Source organism: Populus trichocarpa, chromosome 2 (assembly GCF_000002775.5).
Source record: "Populus trichocarpa isolate Nisqually-1 chromosome 2, P.trichocarpa_v4.1, whole genome shotgun sequence".
In the NCBI taxonomy this organism is placed as follows: Eukaryota; Viridiplantae; Streptophyta; class Magnoliopsida; order Malpighiales; family Salicaceae; genus Populus; species Populus trichocarpa.
This window is the reverse complement of record NC_037286.2, coordinates 24,528,927-24,555,955: the sequence shown is the minus strand read 5'-3', so window position 1 is coordinate 24,555,955 and position 27,029 is coordinate 24,528,927. Positions and strand designations below refer to the sequence as shown.

The window sequence follows — 27,029 nt, the reverse complement described above, 5'->3', positions numbered from 1 at the left end:
TTATAACTAAAAATACATTGCGCCTGCGTTTTCATTTTTTTTAAGCGCTCCGCGGTGTGGCGCTGAGTACAAAACTAGTGTCTACCAACTGCTGTCATTCACCACAGTTGACAGAGTGCTTGAATGTTGAGCAATTCTAGTATTGGAATCGAAGCCATTTATTGATAGACACGATGATCTTGATTATGATACAGTTTTTACATAGCTGGTGCTTTTCGCCATGGATTCTCTTCTCTTGTACCTTCCTCCTCTCTTTTCCATAACCACAACGCCTTCAGTTAACAGCTTGACCTCTGGCAAAAGCCACTGCTCCTTCATGGAAATGTGGTGGCTTAGCATCGAAATCTTTCGGCGGCACCTTACATTCGACATCATCATCATCATCCTCTGTTTCCCATAGGAAACTAGCATATGCTGCGTGAACATGGCTGTAAACAAAGATCGAGAATTTGTTAAGCTGAAGCGCCTTGATGATCATAATCTGATTCTAGGACATAATGTTGTGCTTTTCTTACCAATCTTCTGGAGAAGCTTGAACTCCACGCTCGAAGTAGCTCGAAGCTCTATCTTGGTCTTGATGCAATTCCCATACTAACTTTCCATATTGTGACAGTATTTCACCATCTTTAGGATCTGCTAAGATAGCTCTGGAGTAATACTCCTCGGCTCCCTGAAGGTCTCGCTTTGTCTGCGAAGTATTTGTGGTTTTAGCATCAGTTTTGAGCAAGTAACAATTAAAAAATTCCATGTGAGGGATGTGTTCTTAAGATCATCCGACAAAGAGAGAGACTGATCGATTGACGCCCAAGCTGATTTAAACTATACTCCTTACCATTGAACCAAATAAAAAGAAAGAATTAGACTTGAAGTAATGGAACAGGACTCACCTGATACAAAAATTGAGCATAGTTCCTCAGAAACAAAGGGTTGCCGGGATTTTCCTGCACCATCTTCTTATAATACTCCTCCGTGCCATGCATGTCTCCACCTCCTGAATCAAACTCATCACCACTACCACCTCCACTTCTGCCACCATAACCTCCACCACCACCATTTCCATTACTACCATAATCAATGCCAGGCCCTCTTGCAAGGTGCATCTCTTCACTAATCCACTCTCTTTTCCCTTCAAAATTGACGCTCCAAATCCTATCCATGACTCTCACCTCCTCAGTCAAAACCATGTTCTCCATCTTATTACTTAAACCAAAGTGGCCATTTTCCGCCGCCACATTCTCTTCTAATTCTGCTCTCTCTTCCTCATCTTGGACGTCACTCTGATCTTCATCTTCCTCATCCTCATCTTCATAGCGACCTCGCAAAGTACTATAAGAAAATGATGGTATAGTTTCTAACATCAAGCACTTTGATCTCCCGGAGACTTTCCTGGTTTGGTTCGGATTGTAGTGCTGTGCATCGTTGTTGTTAGAAGAATAGTCTAGTAGCCCTTGAAGGTTTCCCTCAGACTGAGCACGACGAAAGCCTTGATGGGAACGACCAGAGAATTCAGAAATGGAAGGAGAGATGGGAGAGGAGTTGCAGGAGATGGTGCTGAGACAGAAGCAACCAGTTTGGTGATATGGAAGTTTGTTTATGCTTTGGTGGTGAATTGGGCTGTGCTTGAATGTGGGGTTAATATCATGGTGGTGATTGCTGCTGCTGTTGTTAGGGCTGTCGGAGAAAGACGAGAGCAGGGATCCAAGAACTGGTGTTGAAGAGCTCCTTAGCAACATGGTTGCTTGTGACATGTAGCCCTTCAGCTGTTAAAACCAAGGGTAAGATTCCGTGAATAGATCAAGAAAAAAACAAAACTCACATGGAAGATAAGATTTCAAAGGCTCAGAACAAAAGCCAGAGGCCTAAGCTAGAAAGCTAGCCATGCTTAAATGTCCAACCCCCAGAAGACAAAACTCAATACAAACTGCTTTACAGTTGAGCAAATGCCCTGAAAGTAGTGTCCTATAGGGTGGGTATTGGCTTTACAAGCCATGGTGTCTATGGACACGGGACAAAGTTAAATCAAGCCAAACTACACCCTTGAGCAAGAGCATGACAAGCAAAATGAGAAAGCACTGTACCCTTTTGAGATGCAATCACGCAAAAGCGAAACAGTCCCTTGAGCTGGAACACCTCGTATGAGATTAGTCGAAGAGAAAGAAGCTAGCTAGTCCAGAAGGATGACAAAGACTAGATGAACAAAACCATCTAGAACTTCGTCAACAACCTGCATTTATAGCATAGTAAAGAGGGAGGGAGGAAAAGGTATTTGACATGATAGATTATTTATGCGGTGGAGAAATCTTTGATGCTGTGAGATGGGCTGGCATGGGAAAATATCAAGTCGTTTTCCTTGTACAAGTTGTTAAAGCAAGTCCATTCATTCTAGAGGGGCAGGACACATGGAAAGTTCTCGTCTTTGAACTTGAAAATTAGGAGGCGGATGCCTCTTTGGATGCCACCACCGTATTTGAAAAGTCTACATTGCTTTTTCTTGTATAGATCATTGCTTCGAACCGGGCGGGTGATTGACTCGGAGTCTAAACAGGTTTGAATTAAGAAAATAAGGTGAGAAACTGACCCGATTAAAAACTGGAATTGACTCTTGATCGGGTAAGAAACTCATTGATTGTTTTTTTAAATAAAATGATCAAAAACCATATATTAAGGTTTTTTTCTTAGAAAAAATATATTAACTTGTTTGATTCCTGATTCGAGTTGGGTTTTAACTTTAGACAAATTTGTTTTAAGTTTAATAAAAAAAATATTATAGATAGTTGAGCTATTGTCATTTTTATGATATATTAAATTATTTATTTTTAATTTACGGTAGTTTTACAAGTCTTTATTTTAAAAACTTTAGAACCTATTTTGAAAACTATAGTCTATTGATTGAAATAGATGAATTATTCATCCTAAAATTTTAAAAAACAATTATTAATAAATTATCAAATCAATTATTCAAGATTTACGAACTAGTAGTATTACTATTATAATAAATTTACATTTCAAATTTATTATTTAAAAATCATAAAAAATTTAATAATTTAAATTTATAATATGATAAAACTATTAGCAACCTACAACCTCATGTTAGCAACAATCACATGAGTCTATGGAGTGAGAAGGAATCCCACAAATTATGAAGTGATTATGGTGAATTATGGAGTGATAAGAATGATTATATTCACATATATATTAAAAAAATATGACTGGTGAGAAAGTGACCCGATTAAGAATTGGAATTGACTCTTGATCGGGTAAAAAACTCATTGATTTTATTTTTAAAATAAAATGATCAAAAACTATATTTTAAGGTTTTTTAAGAAGAAATATATTAACGCGCTTCATCCTTGCTCCGGGCTGAGTCTTAACCATAGGTAGATTAGTTTTAAGTTTAATAAAAGAAAAAAGACATGATTGATAGTTGAGATATTGTTATTTTTATCATATATTAAATTATTTATTTTTAATTTACAGATAATTTTATGAGTATTTATTTTTAAAAACTTTAAAACCTATTTTAAAAAGGTATATAGTCTCTTGATTGAAAATGATGAGTTATTCATCCTGAAATTAAAAAAAATTAATTATTTTTAAATTACTAAATCAATCATTCAAGATTTACGAACTAGTAGTATTACTAGTATAGTAAATTTACTTGACATCACGATGATTTCGAATTTATTATTTAAAAATGATAGAAAAATTAATAATTTAAATTTATAACATGATGAAACATGGCACGAAAGAACACGCCGCAGCTGTGTCATGTTTAATGTTTTTGAGTCTAGCTTGACACGTGTTCTTTACTAGCTATTGCTGTCTAATTTGGCTTGTTCTTTTGCTTCTAGCCGTCCACGTGGCGCTCACGGTTGGATTATTCCATGCAGAACGCGTGCGTTTTATCGTTTGTCTGGGTGTAGACAACTAGCAAGTTCATCTTTTGTCCGGTTACTGAATTTCTCTTGGTACATTGTCGTGTCCCATGCTCTCAAATTTGTGTTTGCTTCTCATTTCTTGATGGGTATAATTGCATTTGCTTAACGTTTTTTTTTTATATATAAAAAATAGATACTGAAAATAGAAAAACGCGTTAGAATTTAAAAGATATGAATAAAAATGGAATTCTAGAATATATATATATATATATATATATATATGTGTGTGTGTGTGTGTGTGTGTTCGTTTTATATGTTGCCGACGGGGCAGAAGTAGAATAGAAAAAAAAAATAAGAGAGAAAGAGAGAAAAATAAAAAAAATCATAAAAAAATTTAAAAAAAAATAAAAAAATAAAAAAATAACCTTGTAAACTTACAAAGTCTAACATATAAAACACTAATCTAAAAAAGAATCAACTGAAGGAATGAGGAATTGAGAGAGGGAAAAAAAATTAATTACTTTGTTTCTCAGTTGACATGAAATTGTTATTTTATCCCAGTTGAGGGCTTGTTACAATATAAATTCAGATTTAATTATAAATAAATTATATTTCACAAAATATCAAAGGATGTAACTTTAATAATGAGTTTATTTTCACTTTTATTTTAATTTTATGTGCTTTTAAATTTATTTTTTAATATTTTAAATAGTGTATTTAAATTAAAATTTTACAATTAACTTTAAAAATTCATGTATATAAGTTAATAATTAATCTTAAAAAAAATTATATATTTATTTTATAGTCCAGGAATGGAAAAATTCCTGGCTACACCCTTGTTGATATGTACAGAAGCATTTGATCAAGCCTGAGCCTGATTGCTGATGTTGCATTTCTCATTTGGATTGGAATATAACGAAAAAGAAAGAATTTTGAGAGTGGCTTCTCATGACTTTGCCTTGTCATCTTAACAGTGCTAATTTGTTAAGTTGGACTCTGTTGTTTTGTTTATAGTCTTCTATTTGTTGGCTAATGTCTTGAAGAAACGTTGTCCTTCATGCTTAATTTGTAGTTTGAAAGAACCTATCAATTGCTTTAATGGTGTGGTCTTTTGTGCAAAGATTTTTGTCAACTTGTCTCTAGAGGCAAAACAATGCTGCCAATCTCTATTTCCAACTCAATTAGAAGCCCTTGAGGGGTTTTGTTCTCGTTTTGAGCCAGAGGCTGCTAATTCACCAGCTCTTCTAAAGCCCCTAGACTATACATTAGTTTGGAGCACAGATGATGGAAGTGAGGAGAGGTATGGCGGATGTGGTTTCTTCAGGCTTCCTCAGCTTCCTGAGGATTATAAGCCCTTGGGGTTTCTAGTCACCACAGACAAACCAGGTTTGGATGAAGTGCGATGTGTTCGAGCTGAGCTGGCAGATGAATGTTAACCTCATCGCCTACCGCTTGAATCATACTCTGAATTTTTTAGGTATAACTGTTCGAGTTTGGAGTACAAGGCCCAGCCAACGAGGAATGCGAGGGAAAGGTGTTTCAGCTGGAACATTTTTCTGCGGCTACTGGGCCTCTCAAGAGGAGATGAACATTGCTTGCTTGAAGAATTTTGATCTGATCATCAACTACATGCCATGCCAAACCTTGAGCAAATCCATGCACTCATCAAGCACTACGGCCACGGGCCTTCGGTTTTCTTTCATCCTGATGAAGTCTATTTGCCATCTTCTGTGTCACGGTTTTTCAAAAATGGAGCACTCTTGTACAGAGCTGGGGATTTGTCCGGCGAACCCATAGATGCTGGGGGCACTAATTTTCCAGGCGGGGGGGAAAATGATGGGCATTTTGGAGAGACTTGCCTTCCAATGACAGAAGACATATTGTCAAACAGGGCAACTTGGAACGTGCTAAACTTTACGTCCATGCGAAGCCTTGCTCTAGTTGGGACTTTCACTGATCTTGCAATGTGGGTTTTCTATCCCTTCAATGGACCAATTGAATATTGCTCTAGGCAGAATTGGGCAGCATGTAGGCGATGGGGAGCATTTCACTCCCGCGTATGCAACTTTACTGGACAGCTATGGAACAGTGGCGGTGAAAGTGTTGAAGCTTATGATTTGGAGTACATAGCGGGGAACAGAGCTACTGTTTACTCGTCAAAAAGTGGACATGCTAGCTTCCCTCATTCCGGGTGTTACATTCAGGGTTCCCCTAAACTTCGGACAGGAATAAGGAATGATGCAGCACGTAGTAGTTTATACGTGGATTCAAGCATCCATTATGAAAATATTGCAGCAGAGTATCTTCAAGAACTGAGCTAGATAAGATTATTAATCATTTGCCTGAGAGGATAGATATTCAGTGAGAACATATTTGATAAGTTACCAGTGGAGCTCTATGGAGAAGAAGGTCCTACTGGGCCGAAGGAGAAGAACGACTGGGTGGGAGATGGAAGAGGCTAGCTGTCCTCCTCCTTATTGCAGACTCTACCTCATTGGCTCTCATTACTCTCTGTCCTATTTTACACTGCTATAGAATGATTGACCTTCAAGAGGTATCCCTTTGTGTGTTTATATCTCATTGTTGTATAGATTTATAATCGAGTTAGAGTATGGTTCCTCATCAAGCAAAATTTTTCTGGGACACAGAAATCTGGCTGACATATATCCTGTGTGCAGGTGCAGCAGCTCTTCCACATGCATCTGCCCTGTATGTTGCTGTTTTTTCTGTAATTGATTCAAATGGCCAGGTATAGGATCATGAAGGCTTGTGATTTGTGAATGTAATAGATGCATCATTACCTGGATTCTTCGTGTAGCTTCACTTTTTTTTTTTTATCCTCAAATTTTTTTAATAATTTTCTGGTTAACTAAGTTGATTGAATTATATTAGAGTAACTTTTATGTGATTTAAATTTAAATTTGGGTTAGTTAGAAAGTCGGTTCAAGAGATTTTTTTCTATTAATTTTATTTTTTTAATTTTATCATCATATTTTTTTTATAGGGTGGTCGGGTTATCTTTATATTGGTTAAGTTGACTAGATCATGTTAAAACAACCCTTACATAATTTAATTTTAAACATAAATTTAATTTTAAATCTAAATTGAATAAAAAGATAAATTAAAAGGTTACAAATTGATCTATTAAACTACGGTTAATAATAATATCAGATAATTTTATATAATTTTACATTAAAAAAAATCAAATAATTTTTTATATCAATTAATATCTTTAGCGTTCATGAGTTTTTAATTAAAAGCTTTTTAATATTCATGTTTTGTTCGAGTTCTAATTTTTTTTTAATGAAAAATGACATCATTATTATATCATGATATAGAGAATTTAACCGTTTATGTTAAGTGATTCTGAAAGAAATTAAATTAAAAAAGCTTTTTTAAAAAATAGTTTAGGTGCAAACTGACACTACCCTGCAAGCTTGAGGGTCTATTTAATGCTTGCCCTTCTCTCTTTCTATATGCGTTCCAATCCAGTCCATGAAAAGCTAAAGCTCTGAGTTCGCTGCAGTCTCTCGGTAAAACGGTGTGAATGGCGGCTTAGACAAATCGGTGCAGCTAATCCACTAGCTCTAACCCCAAACAGCACTTGTGCAAATCCTAACAGTGACAGACAGACAGATGTTGGCAAGAAGATTTATTTCTTTGTTCAAGAACTCCCCAAGTTCCCAAACTTCAAGGTAACCGACGCTTCTCTTCTACCAAACCAAGAATCCACCTTTTAAATTTTAATTTAATTCAATTTAATTTTGCATAATTAGTGGAGGGAAGTACTTGGATGAAGGAAAGAGCAACAAGTCTTTTGGTCGAAAGGCAGTTACTTTTGTGTTGGTTACGGTTACAGGTGGTGTGGCCTTGAGTGCTCTTGATGATCTTGCTATTTATCATGGCTGTAGCAGGTAATTTACATTTTTTACTGCGTTGATCAGAAAAAGTTGATTTCTTTTTTCTTTTTTTGTTGTGGGATTTGGGGAATTGATGCCTTGATGGGGTTGCTTTTGTTAGATGAAGATAATGTTTGTTTGAACTAAGAAATTAGAATGGTCCTTAAAATTGGTTCAAATGGAGAAGTAAGATGTTTTGACCCCCTCTATTGGCAGTTTTTACTTGAATATGATTATCAAGGAGGATTTTGTAGATTTAATGTTTCTTTATTGGTTGCACCTTCGTTAGGCATGATATCCATTTAGGGATCGTCTGTGAATGCAAGCAAATCGGTTTGTCTCTTCTTAGTTTCTTGGACAGAATGAATAGATATGTAAAGGTTGCAATGTTAGGGACCGGTGAATCTTGTGATTTTCAAGCTATTTTGCTTCAATTGTTAAAGATTGAATAGATACGTAAAGATTGCACCTTCTTTAGGCATTATCCATTTAGAGATTGCCTGTGAAAGCAGGCATGTTGATTTGTCTCTTCTTAGTTTCATGGATGGATTGTGTGTGTGTGTGTGTGTGTGTGTGTATAAGGTTGCGATTTTGAGCACTGGTGCATCAAGCGTTTCTTTTGCTTCATTTGTCAAGCAGATAACCTGCAACATTTATTTCTGGTTTTATGCATTCCTAGAGCTTAAGAAAGAAACCTTTTTATCATGATTGAAACCCAAAGTTGCTTTAATGTATAAGTCAACACCACAGCCATGCTGAGATCACCAATGCCACCACAAACACACCACTGCTGGCTTTACTGCCCCCTCAACTAGCACAAGAGTACTGTTACCTGTATCAACATCTCTTGTATCACAAACATGTTAATGATGCGTCAGTACTGGACTGTGTTGATTATTTAAAATCAAGAAACAGCCAGCAATCTAATTGATAGAGAATTTCACTAATCATATTTAGCGTGATTGAAGGAAAAGGGCAGTTAGAGGAGGGTGGGTTTTTATGTGGATGGTGAGGGTTCGAGGGTTGGGTTGGAAGGAGGATGCTTGGGGAGGTTGTCATAGAATTGTCCAATCAACTTCGGAAATTCAAACTTTTCCTGCAGTATTTGATTGCTGCTTGGTCAATTGTTGCCTTGTGTGATTTCTCATTCTGGTAACATTTTTTTAGTTCACTATTAAATTTTCAGCAAGGCCATGGAGAAAGCCAGTAATAGTCAAGCAATCAAAGATGCTATTGGGGAGCCGATTGTCAAAGGTCCATGGTACAATGCATCTCTTGCTGTAGCTCACAAGAGGCAGTCTGTGTCTTGCACATTTCCTGTGTCTGGACCACATGGCAATGGAGTATTCCAATTGAAGGCAGTTCGTAATGGAGGTTTGTGCATTAGTGATCTACTATTTTTCCTTTTACAGTCTTTGTGTTTGATTTGTACTTTGAGCTTTTCATACCTGCCAAGCTTATCCTACAATGCTCAAAGACTTGACCTGCATATATGCAACCCTTGCTCAGATATGTACATCATTGCTAGTTTTTCGCTGCTAATCCTTTAGAACTCTCTGCACTGATCCCAAATGTAAATTCTGTCGAGGGGCTCTTCTGCTACCACCGTGTGCGAGTGCATACCTTAGGATGGACTGTCCATCACCTCCTCCCATGCTCATACTGGGGCTAGCTGCCAAGACTACAGGCTGTCAGCTGTTATATTTCATTGAAATAAGAAAAAAGTTACATGCCCCTTTGTTGTTGGAGTCTCCACACACACATCTGGGGCTGCCTATGTATTTGGTATTTGTAGCTTATACCTTCTATTTCTAAGCTAACAGGCAAATAACTTTTTTTCTCTATCAGATGACAGTTGGTTTTCATTTTTCCTTCCTCGGGACTGGGAAATCCTGATAATGGAAGCTCTCCTTCATATCCCTTCTAATGAAGAAAGGCAGCAAACCATGCGGATTAGTCTCTCAGACAGCTTCTCATCTCCAGCTTGTAACACATGCACTGAATGCCCGCAGCAGGAATCCCAAAATCCAGAGAAGAATTGAGAAGTTGAATCCTATACAAGTCCCTGTTCTTTCTTAAATCGCATCAAATGAATGAAGCTAGATCTCATGTGCTCATAAGAATTTACGCTGACTGTCCTAAAATTTTGTAATTTTTTAGGGCAAAACGTTAGTAAATTGTAGTTATGGGGTTAAGTTATTGAATTTAATTTATTCTAGTTTGTAGTTGGTGGAATTTGCATATTATTTTGATGTATTTTTAATTAAAAAATATTTTAAAAAAACATTACCGTACCTTTAATCTTGATACAAGTGTGTATAGGATAGTCTACCTAATTTTTCACTTTTGTTGGTAAAAAAATCCTTTAATCAAAATTGGGTAGTTGCAAGACTTGGCATAGCCAAATGGCTCTAGATTTTTTTAAAAAAATGATGTCATTTAAGGGTTTTAAAAAAAAATTGAGTTAATTTGGGTTAATTAACCTGATTTATGAATCTAATTATATTTTTAATTAGTAATTATATTTTTGTAAAAGTATTTTTTAATTTAAAATATATTAAAATGATTTGGTTATTTGAATTCTTTTAATTTATTATTTGGTTATTTTTCTAAACTTTCTCTAATATTTAATACCCTTCCTAGTTCAATTTCCTTTCTTTATATACAAAACAATCCTTCGAATCATTATTTATTTTTATTAGAATAAAATTCTCATGATATTTTATTTATCTATTATTTATTATTTTTATAAAATATTTTTGGGGCTATTAATATCAAAATAATCTAAAATAATAAAAAAATATTTTTAAACAACAAAAAATTGAACTTAAACAAATTTCTATTTGGCCGCACTGAGGGCTTACTTTGAGTAATGTTAATATTAAGAATATATATATATATATATATATATATCCAACTATCCATTTGTGTTTTTAAGCTCTTTTTTTATAATATTTTCTTAATATTAAACATGACTCAAACTAAGCCCTCAGTGCGGCCCAAACAGAAATTATATATATTCACAATTAATTATGAAGAATAAAATTTAAAACATAAGTATCCGACTCATAAAAACATCTTATTAATAATTATGTTTGTTCATATACATGCATCAATAATAGAGTTTGAATTTTGCTAATACATAATTAAATAAGTTTACAATTCATCTCAAAATAATAAATATTATTATTTATAGTCTATAATAATAAAATATTAATAAAATAAGATAAGCAAAAGACTACTAGTGCAAATAAGAAGGCTATGCAAAAAAAACATAATTATTATGAAAATACAACAATTATAACAATGTTTAATCTTATAAATTATTAGTTATACATCCTTGTTTTATTTCTATTTAATTATTATTATTTATTTAATACAATTATATTATTACAACTTCTTTGATATCCAGTCCACGTCATTTCTCTTGGAAATCTACAATCTCCTAATGTTGTATTTATACTATTATTTTTCTCAATTCCTAAATTTAGTTAATGCAAATCCCCTTTTGTATTTTTCTCCATCCTTGAAACCTTGTCTATGCTAGTAATCTTACCAACATTATTAGTCTTTCTTATCTGGGATCTACTAATCAAAACTAAAAATTTATGCCGATATCAATATGTTCTATTGATATCATTAGTTGTCTTGATTCAGAATAACTAATCAACCACTTTCCGAGCATCTTAAGTCTATTATTTGAAAATGATGATGTCAAGAAAACCCCTAGATATAATTAGCCTCTCTTTAAAAGCAACTAATCAAGTTTTAATAAAAATATCGATATCAATATAATTCATTGATATCATTAGCTATCCAAATACCTAGAATAGCTAATCAGGTTTTTTTAAAATGCTTTAATTGTATCCTTCCTAATGTCAATGCCAAGATTCCCTTGACATCATTAGCTCCCGTTCAGGAGTAGCTAATCAAATATTCCTTTCATGTATTTTCTTTTTTTTCCATCATTTATTTATTTACTTACTTACACAATAATATTAGAACAAATAAATAAATTTCACGATAACAACATTACCATCACATAACAATGTTATAAGTATTGGACACCTATCTGCTGTGTTAGAAGCTCCTTCGGTTTGGGTTAGTGACATAGGTGCCAAGATATCCCATGCGAGTCAATTTTCTCATTAATAAGCAATACTCTTAATAGACTCGATAATAAAAATAATCACTATTATATTTAACTTTTTATTTTCAATGTTCTATTTTGATTTCTAATGGAATAACATATAACTTCATCATTTAAATTTCTTACTAATAATCTAAATGATTAATTACACATAACCATTTCATCGTACTTTTATTTTTATTTTTTCTTGTATATTTATATTTTAATTACACCATATATCATATATTGATAAAATCCTCTTATTAACTTAAAACATGACTAATTTGACTTTCCCTTCATCATTGTCGGCCAACCCTAAAGAAGAAAACATGAACCTGTTGATTTCTACATTTTTTTTCTTGTTTAGGAACCATTTTCTTTATTCTTTTGTCTAATAATTTCTTCAATTATACTAAATTTTTTATTTATTTAACTCATCATCATGAGGTGAAATTACATCAAATACTCAAAAATCATTATTCATAAGATAATTACAACACAAACGGAACACAAATGGATTCGTTGGATTATATATATATATATATATATAAATTAGAGTAATGTTAAATATTAAAAAAATATAAAAAAAGAAAAAGCTTAAAAACACAAATGGATTGTTGGATTATATATATATATATATATATATATATATAAATAAAGTGAAACACATGGGCAAAAAATAAATAGTGACTTAGCAAACATGATTACAATTACTAAATTTATTAATATTAAATTCAAATTTTACGTAACATATGTTTAAACATGACTTAATATTAATGATTTTCAAGAACACATGTAATTTAATAGAATTAATAAGCCTCCAATCACTCGGACACGTGTATATATATAAAAAGATATCAAACCCAACTTGGCTAATAACCCACTCAAAGATCTAGTTCTTAAATTACATGGATTAGTTAGGATCAATGCAAAATAATGTTATTTCATATATTTTAAGAAAAAAATTAAAAAAAATCAAATTAAATTTGGACCGGTTCACAAATTGATTTGATCAGTCAACTAGATTTGACCAAATTAATTTTTTATTTTTTTAAAAAAATTTAATCGGAGTTAAATCTAGATTTATGATTGTTAAATTAACCTGTTGGGATAGATCAGGCGAGTTTAAAAAAAGTTAGGCATATAATTAAATTGCATTACGGAAAAGGAAATACGAGACTTGTGTCTGCCTGGTGGACGACATAAACTAAATGGGGTCGTTGTTTTTAAGAGGAAAAAATTGTAAAGAAAGGGTCGTCGTGGCACACGGGAAAGGTGTTAGTGCTCATTACCAGAAGCAAAGCAAGCCACCATTTCTCTTTTCGGACTCCAGAGCCTTTTATTAACCACGGACCTCAAAGCTTGCTCATTTCTATTTACTATTTTTTTTTTTTTTTAGAAGCATTGATCTTGTTGATTCGAGGTGTTCTTAGAATATTTCACGTGAGAATTAAGTCTTTTTTATACTTCTGCGTGATATGTTTTTTTATATTGGCTTTAAAATTTGAATTAAAAAAATAAAATTTAGTTTTTTAATTATTATTTTAAAACTCAGTCGAGTTTAATATGATTAATCAGAGACTCATTTAAATCAGATTTTTTTAAAAAATTAATTTTTATATTCATCTGACCATGACTTGATAAATTAACCATCTAAGCTGAAACCCAAAAACCCAACCTAATCTTTGTATTTTTTTTATATATATTTGTTTCATGGTATGCATGCTTTGAGGCTTGGCGTAAATGAGATTTCTCCAAAGCACCACTTCTGTGTTGTTGGTCACAAACCTGAGATTCGGGTTGTGACAAACCCACTGCATGATTGACCTGATCAAGTTAAAACCAATGGTTTAGAAAGAAAAAAAAAACTGAACTAATGTAGTTTTGAATAAAATTAAAAGATTTAGGTTAATATAATAATACATGATTTAGTGAGTGTTTGATAGCGCAATAGCTTATACTTCGGGATGCATTTTAAAAGTATGTTTCACTTGAATAAATATTAAATTAATATTTTTTAATTTCTTTTGACATTATTAATATGTTAATTTTAAAAATAAAAAATTATTTTAGTATATTTTTATGTGGAAAATATTTTTAAAAAGCACTCAATATTAACAAACAGACATTAAGATGATGTAATAGCCTATTTGTTTTTGTATTTCAGAAGTTTTTTGAAAAAAAACTTTTTTATTTTTCTCTTTACTTTAAATTTTTATATTATTTTGATGTGTTATTATTAAAAATAAATTTTAAAAATAAAAAAATATTATTATAATATATATTCATATAAAAAAATACTTTAAAGGCTTTAATAATCTATCCTAGACCAGGCCCGAGACGAGATGACAAGTGGCGGTCTTTTGTGGTGAAAGCTTTGTTGATGGGTCGCCATAGGGACGGTCTTAGGTGGTCACAGAATGATCGTTCGATTTGATTAAATTTGATTTGATCATGAATGAGGGCGGGCCCCGCGTGGTCCTATCTCTTACTTGTTGTTGAGCGGTGGGATGTTTGGTCCCACCCTTGTCGGCTTGTCGTTTGGAGGAGCATCACCAATGGGTCCCGCTTCTCAACCCACGATATTAAAGCTCTTGATAGTAGACGCGTTCCACAATTTATCGTGATATGAGTGATAACAACACTTTTGGGCTTCATGGGCCGGAAGGACTTTATATATATATATATTATTAAAAAAAATAAAAAATAAAAAATTAAATTGACTTGATAATTTGTTTAAAATCTAGTTATTAACCCACTAAATTTTTTTAATTAATCTAAGTTAATTCAATTTTTTATTATTTATAACTCGAAGATTGTCGGGTATCAAATTTCAAAACTATGGTTAGTATCTGGCCACTTAAGGAATTATATTATTATTATTATTATTATTATTATTATTAGTGGTGTATTGGGAATAACAGATAGATGGCAATAAGCCTACAAGAACGAAAAAATAAAGAAGGAATAAAGGGATTGCAGCATGAAAACCAGGTGTTGGTATAAGATGATAAGACATGGAAGAATAGTGTTTAAGGATTGTTTTACACGGTTTTTCTGCTTTTAGGTTTTTTTCAATAATATTTTTTGTTTTGAAAAATATTAAATTAATTTTTTAAATATTTTTTATGATTTTGACGATGTTAAAAAAAGATTTATGAAATAAAAAAAAGGGTATGAGGATGTGAAACATTCCCTGGTGCTGCTAGGTGTGTGTGACGAAGGCCGAACAAACAATCATCAAGAACAATGGGAATGGGGTTGCCTTGCCTCTAAGGCTCTGGAAACTTTCCTAAGAACATCATTTATTGCACTGCTGTGTTTTGTTTTTATCAGGACAGTCGACAGAAATGACCAAGTCTGTTTTTCTAGACGATTCCCTTTTCCTCCTGGGTTTTCAAATATTTCATCATATATAGCTGTTATCTTTATGTGTGACCGACCGACCACGTTGATTCAATGATCTACAATAGTTTTTCTTTTTTTTTCTTTCAATTTGAATATTAATTTGATAAGTTAATTTACGATTCAATTGATCCTCAAAAAATCTTGGGTCGACCCTTTGTACCGTGACTTGAGCCTTTTCCTGTCGACCCCGCTCGGGTTTTAAAACAACGGGAAAGTGGAGGAATTTTCGAGGGGCAAGAAGGTAGAGGGAGGCCTAAAAGCAGACAGGGAGGACCCACAATCATCATCAAGCTCTCCTTCCTCGTCCACCCCACCAAACTAAACTAAAAAAATGTTACCTTTCCCCTTTGCTACTCTTTCCAAGCCAAGCCAAACCAAACCAAACCAAATATCAATATCAAGCCTTCAATTTTGTTGTTTCTCCTCTCATATATTTACGATTTCTTTGCTTCTAAATTAACCCTTTCGTGAACCTCTTCTTTCCCTTTCTTTTCTTTGATGCAAGGTGGTTTTCTTGGTGGAGGAAGTGGTGGGTCGGTGTGTATGTCGACGGTGTCAATGGAGGATAACGTGTTGATGTCATCTGAGGACTCGTCAAGCCCGGATGAGGGTGAACTTGAACTGGGTCTTGGTTTGAGTCTTGGTGGTGCTTCTGGTTTTAAGGATTTTGGTCAGCGTAGCAGTCAACAATATGCAAGGATTTTGACTGCTAAGGATTTGCCTTCCAAGGTTTCTTCTTCTTCTTGTTGTTCTTCAACGACTTCGTCTTCTTCTTCTACCTTGAGTAGAGCTAATGCTACTGCTGGGACTAAGAGGGCTGCTGATTCTGTTTCTGCTTCTAATGGTGCTGCCAGGTAGCAATCAACACCCTAATAATCTTTATATATATATATATATATATATATATATATTTAGATATTTTGTTGTCAAGTATTTACCTTTTTTTTTATTTTCTCTGGTCTTGGTATTGTTGACTTGACTGATTTTGATGTTGAATTTTGCTTTGTTATGTTCTTGTTTCCTTTTTCCTCTTGCTTTATTTGCCATGAAAATTTGAGGTGTTTATGCATGTGCTGTTGATCCCATGATTCTTGTGCCTAGAATATTACTGTGAGTGTTCGTGTTTTGCCTTGATTAGGATCTTTTTCTATGTTTTCTTTAAATTGTTTTTTCTTAGCTCCCACGTTGGCTTGAATGAGAGACAAAGTGGAATTTACGTTTCAGTTTTTTGGTTATGTAATTTGTGGAATTAATGAATCAAATAGATTAATACATAATCTCAATTGTGAAATTTCCCCCCTGAAAAATGATTCCTAGTTTAAAATGTAAAAAGAATTATAGATTGTGACATCAAGTTGATTCTTAGTTTAACGTACTAATACATGGTTTTAAGAAATGAAGGCTGGTTTCACACATCCAGATCTTTTATGTCTTTGATGTATAATCTTTAAATCATCTGTGAATATTCTCATACCTGTACGGATGAAGGTTTGGCAATGGTGCAGTCAACAAATTCTCTGCCTTAGCAAGTGACTATCATTTTTTTGCTTTTTAATAGAAATTGCATAATATGTTCATGTATATGCATAAATATTCACGGGCATCTTGTTTCCTGGAATAGATCAAGCTCAAGTTCGAAACTTGTAGTTGATGTGATGTCCACCGCTACCCTCTTATTGTACCTTATAACTAAAGAAGTCTCACATTCCTTCTCAGCCATACTTGATTTATTTGTTTTTCTTCTTGCCTTGCTAAGAAGACTCATTTGATGGTGCTAGAGTAACGATTTTAACTAGTGTTAGTTGTTGTGCTGATGGTACAATAATGGTTAATTGAGATGTTGTGTGGATTAGATCATACAACTTAACTTGCTGTTTTTGCTATCAAAAACTCTTTTTTTTCCCCCTTTATAATCTTCCAAACCATTAAATTTCTCGGGTTCCCCTACGCATACCCTATCATTGTTTAAACACTGCCAAGTTATGTGTTGGAATTTTGTAGATTGACCGTGGAGCCATGTAATTTTATTGTTTTGTTTCCCTTAGGAAAGATTTATACCTAGACTGATCCCAAGTCACTCACCCCTTATCATTGAGCCAGGCCCTGAGACATGTTTAATATTTTTTTTTTATACCTACAACATGTATAAGAAGCTATTTGATCCCATTTTTTTTTATGGCACCTGGTAATGCAAATATTTTCCTTTCTGTTTTGGTAAGGTACCCTTGCCTTTATTATTAACTATACTTGTTCCTGCCTGCTGGGCAGGTTAGATAACTTCAGTTTGTGCAATGTATTTAAGTTTTTAGTGTTTTAATTTTTGATGCTATTATACTAATGATTAAAATATAATCCTTAGATGTCAATTATATGCATCTAGCAACAATATTTTATATACATTTTTCATTTTTTTGTAGTAGCAACAAATCTAATTTACATACACTGATATTTTTTATATAGAAAAGATCATATTTGTTGATCTCAACTAAAAAATCCCCACATGCATCATAAGTGGCTCACTGAATCTGATCTTTGAGCTGTTCTTGTTATCTTTATTATTAACGTTTTGCATCTATATTCCTGACTCAAAATTTAGCCACAATCCTATGTGTGGAACTCTTATCCGAGTACTAATCTTGATAAAACAATAAATAGTTCTTTGTAAAGCACTATTATGTTCTCTTCCAAACTATACAAACAATCAATTAAATACTATTAAGTCATAACCCAAAGTTTTTTGATGAGAAGTTGAGAAATTAAGCTTGATGAAGGAGATTGAAAATACATAGAAAAATACATATAATTTTTTTTCATAATTAAAAGTGCCTTAATGATTTAGAGATGAAAGAGAGATGATAGATAGCTTGCAACTTTTATCTGCAGCTCAGGTAATAAGAAAAGTTATAGAAAGAAGAAATACACGAGACCACATTAATTAAAACAAATGCATTACTCGAAACATAAACTATCACAAATATACTATATAAGACTTGTTGTTCTAGTGTCTATATAATTAAGATGATTTCTAGTCCAAGCATCTTATAGAAAGTTGGTCAAATTTAAGTTATAAATATGATTCATATTCTTATTGGTATGCACAATCTTATTGAGATTCATTTGAATACTATACCACATGTAAATTAAATATTATGTGAAATGTCTAACAGAGGCAGTGACTACATTAATTCTAGATTGCTTGCTCTCGTGCCTCAATCCTTAGAATTTATAGATATATAGATGTAGATATAGATATTCTAAATTTACTTTCAGCTACTGATGGCTTTGTTTCTGTATCATTTCATTTTGAATCTTGAAGCAGTCAAGTTGTTGGGTGGCCTCCAATAAGATCTCATAGAATGCACATCATGGTTAACCAGGCAAAGTCACAGGCTACTGAAGAGTTCAACTCAATGAATAAACGCAAGAATGCTGTGGAAGAGAAGGTGGGCAACAAAAACATTAATATTGGTAATACCAAGACTAGGACTTCCCTATTTGTCAAGGTGAATATGGATGGAACCCTGATTGGTAGAAAGGTTGATCTGAATGCTCATGGCTGCTATGAGACACTGGCTCAAGCCTTGGAAAATATGTTCCTAAGAACTACCACAACTTTGAACATGGCACGTGAGTTTCTCTCATCCTTTCATCTGAATCTTATAAATGATGACTAAACCCTTTTAATGGGACTTAATTCTGGATTTTTAACCTATGTTAGTTGGAACTAACTAGTGGCATTGGTCTTTCGGGAAATTTGGGATTATGATGCTCAACCTGATTTGAAATATTACCCAATGTTACTTTTATATGAATGCTTCGCTAATTGCAAACCTGACTTTGTTGGTTAGATACATTTTTTCTCATTTTAGATGCCCATTATAGATTTTGATGACTGATAATAAATGTATGTGAGTGTCTCATTTGTTTTGCTTGTTCTATGTGGAAAAATGTCTAGGCGTCACTTATAAGCTTCTGCATTCATACACGCAATAAAATTCTTTTTGATTCCAAACTTGATTTTTGAAGGATCTTCAGCAATATCAAGTTTCTTGGGTAGGGAAATTGAATATTTTTCAACGCAGCATATAAAAGTTCTAAAATAGCTGATTCAACTGTATGTCCAATCATAGAATTGCATTCTTTTATTTGAGTAAAATCATTAAGGTAGATACACCATATAATAATCTAATTGCTGGTGATTATATGTGTTCTTAGGATTGAGCACACCTGAACATAAAATAATGATAGATGCAAAAAGACACTCACAATTGCTGGGCGGGTCATCTGAGTTTGTGCTCACTTATGAGGACAAGGATGGGGATTGGATGCTTGTCGGAGATGTTCCTTGGGGGTATGTACCATTCACTCAATATGATCATTTTGTACTTGATTGCTACAATTAAGGAATTACGAGGAAAACAAATTATTCTGTTATTGGATCAGACATTGATTGATACTTGCATGACATATAAATGTATCCATTTACAGAAACTGGAAGCCTAAGCAACAAATTATTCTGTTATTGGATCAGAAATTGATTGATACTTGCATGACATATAAATGTATCCATTTACTAAAACTGGAAGCCTGAGCAAGAGAGGCCTACTGATATTTTAAGAGTGACCAGATGGCTCTGACATCTTATTTGCAGATTATGATGGAAAAGTTTTCAACTATTTAAATTTGAAAATTACATCTGTTGGTGTTCTGTTTTCCTCCCCCCCCCTCTTCATGCCTCATTAACAATTCATTGTCGTGCACTTTTGTAGTCTAACAAGTCATTTTATATGGCCTGTTGGTGATGTGAATAATCTTCTTGCTTTTAACTTGTGTTTTGCATTCATTCAGGATGTTTATTAGCTCTGTGAAGAGACTCAGAATCATGAGGATGTCCGAGGCAACTGGACTTGGCAAATGAATGTAAAATCAACGTTATGATTTACCTCTAGAAGTTTCATTTTTCTTTAAACTTTTTTTAGATAATACAATAATCTTCACAAGTACTAATTATATTCTATCATTTCTTCATTTACAGCTCCAAGCTCGCAAGAAAGGAGTGGAAGACAAAGAACCAAGCCTATCTGGACATCTATCCCTAAATATAAGTAATGAAGAAAAACTTTGGATTGAAGAGTGATATACAAAGGAAAAAACAAAGAGTGTTTATAGTCAAAACATTTTGATAAAAAAGTAATTAATGGTCCTCAGCGGCCTTGTGTTGGATTTGGTTGCTGTATGGTCTTATTATACTATTTGTTCATTCTTGTTATACCTCTGAAAATACCCGCCTTACTGTTTTGGAAGCAACAAGCACCTTACCTTTTGCTGTAATATATACATGCATAGTCACTGAATGGCACTTACTGACCTGTAAATTCCTGAATGCTTAATCTTTTTCTCATCGTTAAGGAGGTGAAGAACCTTTCGCTCTTGAACGTCTTGAATATCATGTGTTAAGCTCATAGAATTTGGAATGCTTAGCCAATTACTTAGATTTATAATTTAGTGTTCATGATTATGTGGAATTAAACTCCTCGGAGAATAAATGGAGTTGGTTTAGCTTTGCTGTAATATCTGATCTGATCTTTGTTATGATCTGGTCCTCGGGATATCACTTTCAAAGTAGTTCATATACTCAGCAGGTTATTTTTGAAGTTGCTCTAATGGGAAATGCTTGTAGACAATTAGTTCAAAAAGATTTATGGACTTCAGAGTGATGAGATTTGTCCCTCATTTTTGCATCTGGGTGTGCTTTGTTTGCAGGCTGGATCCGAAGGTAACGCCAAAAAAATAAGCTCTTGTAGTTTTTTGAGATTGATGAGAAAAAAAATTCTCCCTTGGAATTTTAAGCTTTTGGATTTGCTCTCCTGTTGTCATTTACTAGGGAATGGTGCACCAGTGTAGTAATTCATCAAGAGATGATGGGTTGTGAGCATTTTGTACTACAAGAAATTGATTGTTCTTGATACTCGTTGCTTGATTAATTGAAACCTTGGCTTACAGCACAAAAATGACTGTGTTCTACTGGTTGTGTGAGTCAAACTTCATATACCCATTAAACTTCTGGGCAAATAATTTGAACCTTTGAGTACAGACATTAACAAAGACTAGATACAAAAGAAGAATGATGAAACAAAATAAACAGCAAGGGAACTCAATTAATGTTCCTATACAAGGCCATTTACAGGTGATGTGTTAAAGACTGGCTTATCTTTGTTACTATCATATCCACTGCTGTTGCTACTGCTTTTTCTCCTCGGTTTTGCCTCTCCAAGCATTGTTATCACATCTCTCATTGATGGTCTGTCCTTGGGGAGCTTGGCAGTACAAAGAAGTGCTATTCTAAGAACCAATAGCATCTCTTCTTGAACATGCTTGCAATTTCCTACATTCTGGTCTAATGCTTCTTCTAATGATCTGTTGTCTCTAATCTTTCTCCGAATCCATTCAACGATGTCGACAGATTCCCCAAACTCAGGATCTAAGGGCCGCTTTCCTGTAAGAAGTTCTAATAAAACTACTCCATAGCTGTAAATGTCAATCTTTTCATCAACTTTCAAGGTGTATCCATATTCTGCAAAAGGATGGTGTAAGAACGTTGTTATTTACAGAGAAAACATCTTGAAGCGAATTGGGATTGTTTAAATGTTCGTGGGAGAATATAAGAGAACATTTCTCTCACTTACCAGGGGCAATGTATCCGTATGATCCTGCCACCATGGAAACTGTCTCGTTCTTCCTAATCATCACTCTTGCCAACCCGAAATCAGCGATCCTTGCTTCAAGATCTGTATCAAGCAGTATGTTATTGGACTTGATGTCCCGATGAATAACTGGTGGGCGGCAATCATGGTGAAGATAAGCAAGTCCTTGTGCAACTCCAAGTGCGATATTATATCGCGATACCCAGTCTACAAGCAATCTTCCTGCTTGTTTGCCATGCAAGACTTCTCCAAGGCTGCCATTGTGCATATATTCATATAGTATCATCATGTCGGAATCATTATGAAGAAAGCCTAATAACCGAACAATATTTCGATGCCTCAGCTTCCCCAAGAGGTTCACCTCTCCGACAAAATCACTGCTGCTTCCTGTTTCGATGTCTGCTCCTGATCTCCATAGCTTCTTTACTGCAACAACCGTGTTCGACCTAGGCACCTCAGCTTTGTAAACAGTCCCAGTTGCTCCCATTCCAATCACGTTTGATTCCTTTAAGCAAGCTAGAATGTCAGAACTAGTGAAACCAAGCCTCTGGTAAGCCATCAATCTCCATGGCCACTCTCCACTGCCCATTTCATAACTTTTTTCGAAGCAGCTTCCATTTGAATACCACCTTTTATAGAGAAGTTGAGCACCGACTAATGCAATCCCAACTGCAAAAACTGATGAAATCCCAATGAGCCACCCGGCAACTATGCGCTTTGTATGCACATTTCTTTGCCCCGATGCATTTAGCAAACTGTGGCTACATGGAGGCAGGACACCGCCACAGAGACCCACATTCCCGACGAGATCATCTGGATTGATGGCTCTTAGCACGCCATTTGCAGGAACAGGACCTTGTAGCTTGTTATACGAGACATTCAGCATTTCTAAGGCAGGGGAGGAGCCAAAATTCTCAGGTAATCCACCAGTTAAAGAGTTGTTTGATAGATCAAGAACGGCCAGTGCAGGCATCATTGCAACTGCTTTTGGGATTTCTCCAGTCAATCGGTTGTTCTTAAGATTCAAATTTACAAGTTTCTCACATGAAGCAATGCTAGCTGGAATGGAACCAGAGAAATGGTTTGAAGAGAGATCAAGCGCAGAAAGTGAAGGACGGTCCTGGAACTGGTCAGGGATCTCACCTTCTAAGTTATTGTTTGAGGCCATGAAGGTTTGTAGATTTTGAATGGAAAGAACTGTGGAAGGAAGAGAGGATCGGAGTCGGTTTCTTGAGATATCAATGAAGGAAAGTGATGAAGAAAAGGCTAGATCAATTGGGATTTGACCAGTGAGGCTATTATTTGCCAACTCTAACCTCTGAAGCTTCCCTAATTTGCCAAGTCCAACTGGAATTGCCCCAGAAAGAAAATTGTTTTGCATCCGTACACGAACAAGAGAGAAGCATGTTGATAAAGAGTCAGGAATCGGACCTGAGAAGGAATTGTTGAAGAGAATGAGCTTGGTGAGATTACCACCATTACACAAGCTTGCTGGAATCTCCCCAGATAATGAATTGGATGATACGTCCAACCATTGCAATGGTGAATTCTTGCCGAGATCTCTTGGCAGTGGACCTGACAATGAATTGCTCCACAGCTCAAGCACTGATAACTGAGTCAACCCTCCAACTCCAGCAGGAATTGAACCTGAAAGCTGGTTGGACATCAGATTCAAGAGCTGCAGGTTTTTCAAATTAACAATCTCAGCAGGAATTTCTCCTGATAAATTATTGTCAGACAGGTCTAATAGTTGCAGTGAAGTGATGTTTCCAATCGCCGCTGGAAGTTTGCCTTCAAGATTATTCTGATACAGGAATACAGTCTCAAGTGCCTTAAGTCTCCCCAATTCAGCTGGAATCTCACCACTAAGATTTCCAATTGCCAAATCAAGATACTTCAGATTAGTGAGATTTCCAAACTCTGCTGGGATTCCACCTTCAAACTCATTGTATCCTATAATTATTTTCTCCAGTGATGAAAGCAGCCCCAGCTCTGCTGGTAATTGACCAGTGAGACTATTCCCAGAAAGGCCAAGAAACTTCAGCTTTCGCAAGTTCCTGAAAGATTTTGGAATGGAACCTTCAAAGAAACTCCCTCTGAGATCAAGAGTCTCTAGTGAAGTCGCATTGCCAAGATCCTCAGGAATAATTCCAGAGAAATTATTGCTTGAAGCATTTAGCAAAGTCAGACCAGCTGCTCTTCCAAGACCAACAGGAAAGCTACCAATAAAGAGGTTCTGACTCACATCAATGTCTTTCAGTGAAGTGAGATTGGATATAGCTTTTGTCAACGATGAAGAGAACCCATTGCAGCACAAGTTTAGAGAAGTCAAACTCTCTAGTCTTTGGATGTCATCGGATACATGTCCAGTGAGATTCATGTGGGAGAGATCAAGCTTTTCAACAGCTCCATTAGAGTTGCACCAAACTCCAGCCCAGTTACAATGAGCTGAACTGTTGGACAGTTTCCAATCTCGAAGACTATTCGATGGATCTAGAAGACCAGCTTTTAGAGACAGCAAAGCTGACACTTCATCACCGAACACATTTTTCTCAACCACCACAGCAGAACCAATCCCAACGCAACAGTAGAACAACAAAACCAGGACTTGCAACCGCAAATTGTTCTTGTCCATTGGCTTTGTAGGCAGCTTATCAGTTCTCCACCATTTCAGTGACAGCAGTTAGTGAAGGTTGGAGTGCCTCAGAGAGAGGCAGAGAGCTTTTGTGGGAAGAAATGGAGAGGAGATTAATTTGCGTAAGAGTAGTTATATAAGTAGCAAAGAAATGGTGATTAGTATAATAATCATAGAGGGAGCTCATGAGCTCGTGAGATCTTGGGTTCCGCAACAGCTGTTAATCAGCAAGTAATGACAGGGAAGCTTTTGGACCCATTGGAAGCTTCTCCGACATTAAACATGGCTAGAGAATGTGTTTTTTGATTCTTACTCTTGTTATATGTAAGCACATTCTTCTACTTCTGCTGTAGTAATAGCCAACAACTTGAGGTGGCAAGTCATATTTTTTTCAGGTGTGGATATCTTTTAGCTTTACAGGTACTTTTTTCCACCATTTTAAACCATTTTTATTGAACCTGCTACGAACTCCGTCGATTAACCCGGGATCCGGTTAACTAAAAACCATCTCGCATCGAGTTTTACAACTATGATTTATCCTTTGATTTGGTGCTGTGGAAGGGTAACTTTTAAGTATTGACAAGAATGTAGGAATCATGGTATTGATGTGCATGTGAACAATATTTTGCCAATAAAAACCCACATGGTGTCTACTAAATCATGCTGCTCTCTCTCCAAATAATTCATTCAAAGAAATCAAAACCAACCGATGATCACATTGCTTGGCTCAATTATTATTCTGAAGGCTTCAGATCAACATCACAGTTCATGGATTAGTTAATTAATTAATTAAGTGGCTCTAATTACACCTTTAGTGGGTTAGTTATTTGTTATGATTGAGTAGGAAAGAATCTTTCCATGTTATGTGGTAATCCCATCACACAAACAAGGCCAATACCACCAAGGCCTTTGTGCAGGAAACTCTCACCGGTTCATGGATGACCAATACCCGACTCGATTTTGTTTCGAGTTGGATTAGATATTAATCTACCCGATTCTTGAAACCCGAACGCGGATACTATAATTTATGTTATTTAATATATAATTAACTTGGTATACATATAAATTTTTTTGAACTAGTTACTAGATGGGTGTTTTCTATTAAGAAGATTGACTATGGAAACGAAAAATGTCAAGAGGAGATAATTAAATAGATAAAACAAGGGAAGGAAACATGAGGAAATGGAAAGAAGTGATCGACATTACCCCACCAACAGCCAATTCTTTTTAAGATAAAGTTTTTTTTAATGACAACTGAAAGAGAGAGTGGGGAATTATGTCAAATTTCACATGCACACATGTGGAAGTAATTTTATTTTTCAAAGTGGAGACAGAGAGTTAGTGACATAGTAACAGCATTGCTTTTATTTTTTAATTTGTATTTGTTAAAATAAAGTAAGAAAATGGGGGCCATGTGAAGCAGCAGCTTCCTAGAGAGAGAAGCCTATTCCCTGCTTCCTATTATTAGAGAGAGAGGGGGGGGGGGGCATAAGCAAGAGCAGCACTGCTCATATTTATTTACATAAATAAATGGAGAAGAATACAGACAGACATGTATGGATTGAAAAATGCTAGAACAGTGAATATTTGGAGAGTTCATGGGAGTGAAGGGCATGAGGTGCTCCACATGGATTTATGCCATGGCTAAGCGTTGCCAGCCCTTTTATGATCCTGAAATACAACAAGGATGGGACAAGGGGAGGCTGCCCATGTGCCACATGCTTGAGGTGGATGCTGTGCCTGGCATTTGCCAATTACATGGCATCGGAAACCATAGCCAATCAACCATATATCCTACTTGCTATCAGGGACGAAGACGAGAGCATGGTTGCAAATGTTTTTTATTTTATTTTAAATATAGTATAATTATAACCGTAACCTTGTTTCAAAACAAAGTTAAAGGATAGATATTAAATCTGAACTAGTCTTGCATGTCAACTTGGAACTCGGTTAACTTGGTGATTGAACCGGTTTGAATAAAGTAAAAGACCAGCTAGTGTAAAGACTCGGCAAAACCCGGTCGACTAGGCGAGTTGACCCATGACGCGAGCAAACCCAGACGAGATCTTTTTTTTTCAAATGTGATTTTCTTCCTAAACCCCTATTTTTCATATTTTTTTAGCTGGTTATTAATCCTTTTCAAAGTTCATTATATAAATACTAGAAGAATGTTTTATTTTTTCAATGTGGAATTTGAAACCTTTTAATATGTGTACTCTATGTTCCCAAGAAAAAAGTTATTTTTTCAATACGAGATTCAAAGTCCTTTAATATATAACTCTATGTTCACAAGAAAAAAAAGTTATGTTTTTTCAATATGGGATAAAAAAAATTTTTTGTTTAAATACTTCAATGTAAAAAGATAACATAATATTT

The 27,029-nt window shown here is 34.8% G+C and overlaps 4 protein-coding genes and 1 pseudogene across 7 annotated transcripts; 3 read left to right on the top strand and 2 right to left on the bottom strand.

The window, feature by feature from the left end:
* Nucleotides 1-140: 140 nt before the first annotated feature.
* LOC7461489 (uncharacterized) lies at nucleotides 141-2,283 on the bottom strand. The gene is made up of 4 exons (XM_002301813.4): nucleotides 2,079-2,283; nucleotides 888-1,760; nucleotides 516-688; nucleotides 141-428 (listed from the first exon to the last, which is right to left on the bottom strand). Exons 2-4 carry the CDS (start codon nucleotides 1,746-1,748, stop codon nucleotides 275-277), a joined length of 1,188 nt encoding a protein of 395 aa, XP_002301849.2. The 5' UTR covers nucleotides 1,749-1,760; nucleotides 2,079-2,283; the 3' UTR covers nucleotides 141-274.
* Nucleotides 2,284-4,858: 2,575 nt separating this feature from the next.
* LOC18096566 (hypothetical protein At1g04090-like) lies at nucleotides 4,859-6,684 on the top strand (annotated as a pseudogene).
* Nucleotides 6,685-7,340: 656 nt separating this feature from the next.
* Nucleotides 7,341-10,071, top strand: LOC7461487 (uncharacterized). The gene is made up of 4 exons (XM_024594582.2): nucleotides 7,341-7,573; nucleotides 7,655-7,792; nucleotides 8,964-9,151; nucleotides 9,626-10,071. The coding sequence occupies exons 1-4, from the start codon at nucleotides 7,515-7,517 to the stop codon at nucleotides 9,817-9,819; spliced, it is 579 nt and encodes a 192-aa protein (XP_024450350.1). The 5' UTR covers nucleotides 7,341-7,514; the 3' UTR covers nucleotides 9,820-10,071.
* Nucleotides 10,072-15,534: 5,463 nt separating this feature from the next.
* On the top strand, nucleotides 15,535-20,749 carry LOC7459543 (auxin-responsive protein IAA11). Of its 4 annotated transcripts, none has more exons than XM_024595370.2 (5): nucleotides 15,535-16,168; nucleotides 18,631-18,941; nucleotides 19,530-19,665; nucleotides 20,163-20,245; nucleotides 20,350-20,749. In XM_024595370.2, exons 1-4 carry the CDS (start codon nucleotides 15,813-15,815, stop codon nucleotides 20,230-20,232), a joined length of 873 nt encoding a protein of 290 aa, XP_024451138.1. In that variant the 5' UTR covers nucleotides 15,535-15,812; the 3' UTR covers nucleotides 20,233-20,245; nucleotides 20,350-20,749. The 4 variants fall into 4 exon arrangements, with proteins under 4 accessions (XP_024451138.1, XP_002303110.1, XP_052306378.1 ...); XM_002303074.4 differs by having other exon boundaries at nucleotides 15,537-16,168; nucleotides 20,163-20,234; XM_052450418.1 differs by having other exon boundaries at nucleotides 15,539-16,168; nucleotides 18,634-18,941.
* Nucleotides 20,750-21,249: 500 nt separating this feature from the next.
* Nucleotides 21,250-25,060, bottom strand: LOC7461486 (MDIS1-interacting receptor like kinase 1). The gene is made up of 2 exons (XM_002301812.3): nucleotides 22,001-25,060; nucleotides 21,250-21,888 (listed from the first exon to the last, which is right to left on the bottom strand). Exons 1-2 carry the CDS (start codon nucleotides 24,651-24,653, stop codon nucleotides 21,482-21,484), a joined length of 3,060 nt encoding a protein of 1,019 aa, XP_002301848.1. The 5' UTR covers nucleotides 24,654-25,060; the 3' UTR covers nucleotides 21,250-21,481.
* Between the last annotated feature and the right edge of the window lie 1,969 nt (nucleotides 25,061-27,029).

What these genes read in the sequence shown, in the direction of transcription:
- LOC7461489 (XM_002301813.4), bottom strand. Translation starts at nt 1,748, where the DNA reads ATGTCACAAGCAACCATGTTGCTAAGGAGCTCTTCAACACCAGTTCTT. An exon ending in ATGCTCAATTTTTGTATCAG is followed by an intron (nt 689 to 887) that starts GTGAGTCCTGTT and finishes AATACTTCGCAG; the next exon opens with ACAAAGCGAGACCTTCAGGG. An exon ending in CAAGCTTCTCCAGAAGATTG is followed by an intron (nt 429 to 515) that starts GTAAGAAAAGCA and finishes CTTTGTTTACAG; the next exon opens with CCATGTTCACGCAGCATATG.
- LOC7461487 (XM_024594582.2), top strand. Translation starts at nt 7,515, where the DNA reads ATGTTGGCAAGAAGATTTATTTCTTTGTTCAAGAACTCCCCAAGTTCC. An exon ending in CCAAGTTCCCAAACTTCAAG is followed by an intron (nt 7,574 to 7,654) that starts GTAACCGACGCT and finishes TTGCATAATTAG; the next exon opens with TGGAGGGAAGTACTTGGATG. An exon ending in ATTTATCATGGCTGTAGCAG is followed by an intron (nt 7,793 to 8,963) that starts GTAATTTACATT and finishes TTAAATTTTCAG; the next exon opens with CAAGGCCATGGAGAAAGCCA.
- LOC7459543 (XM_024595370.2), top strand. Translation starts at nt 15,813, where the DNA reads ATGCAAGGTGGTTTTCTTGGTGGAGGAAGTGGTGGGTCGGTGTGTATG. An exon ending in GCTTCTAATGGTGCTGCCAG is followed by an intron (nt 16,169 to 18,630) that starts GTAGCAATCAAC and finishes TGAATCTTGAAG; the next exon opens with CAGTCAAGTTGTTGGGTGGC. An exon ending in CACAACTTTGAACATGGCAC is followed by an intron (nt 18,942 to 19,529) that starts GTGAGTTTCTCT and finishes ATGTGTTCTTAG; the next exon opens with GATTGAGCACACCTGAACAT.
- LOC7461486 (XM_002301812.3), bottom strand. Translation starts at nt 24,653, where the DNA reads ATGGACAAGAACAATTTGCGGTTGCAAGTCCTGGTTTTGTTGTTCTAC. An exon ending in ATACGGATACATTGCCCCTG is followed by an intron (nt 21,889 to 22,000) that starts GTAAGTGAGAGA and finishes ATCCTTTTGCAG; the next exon opens with AATATGGATACACCTTGAAA.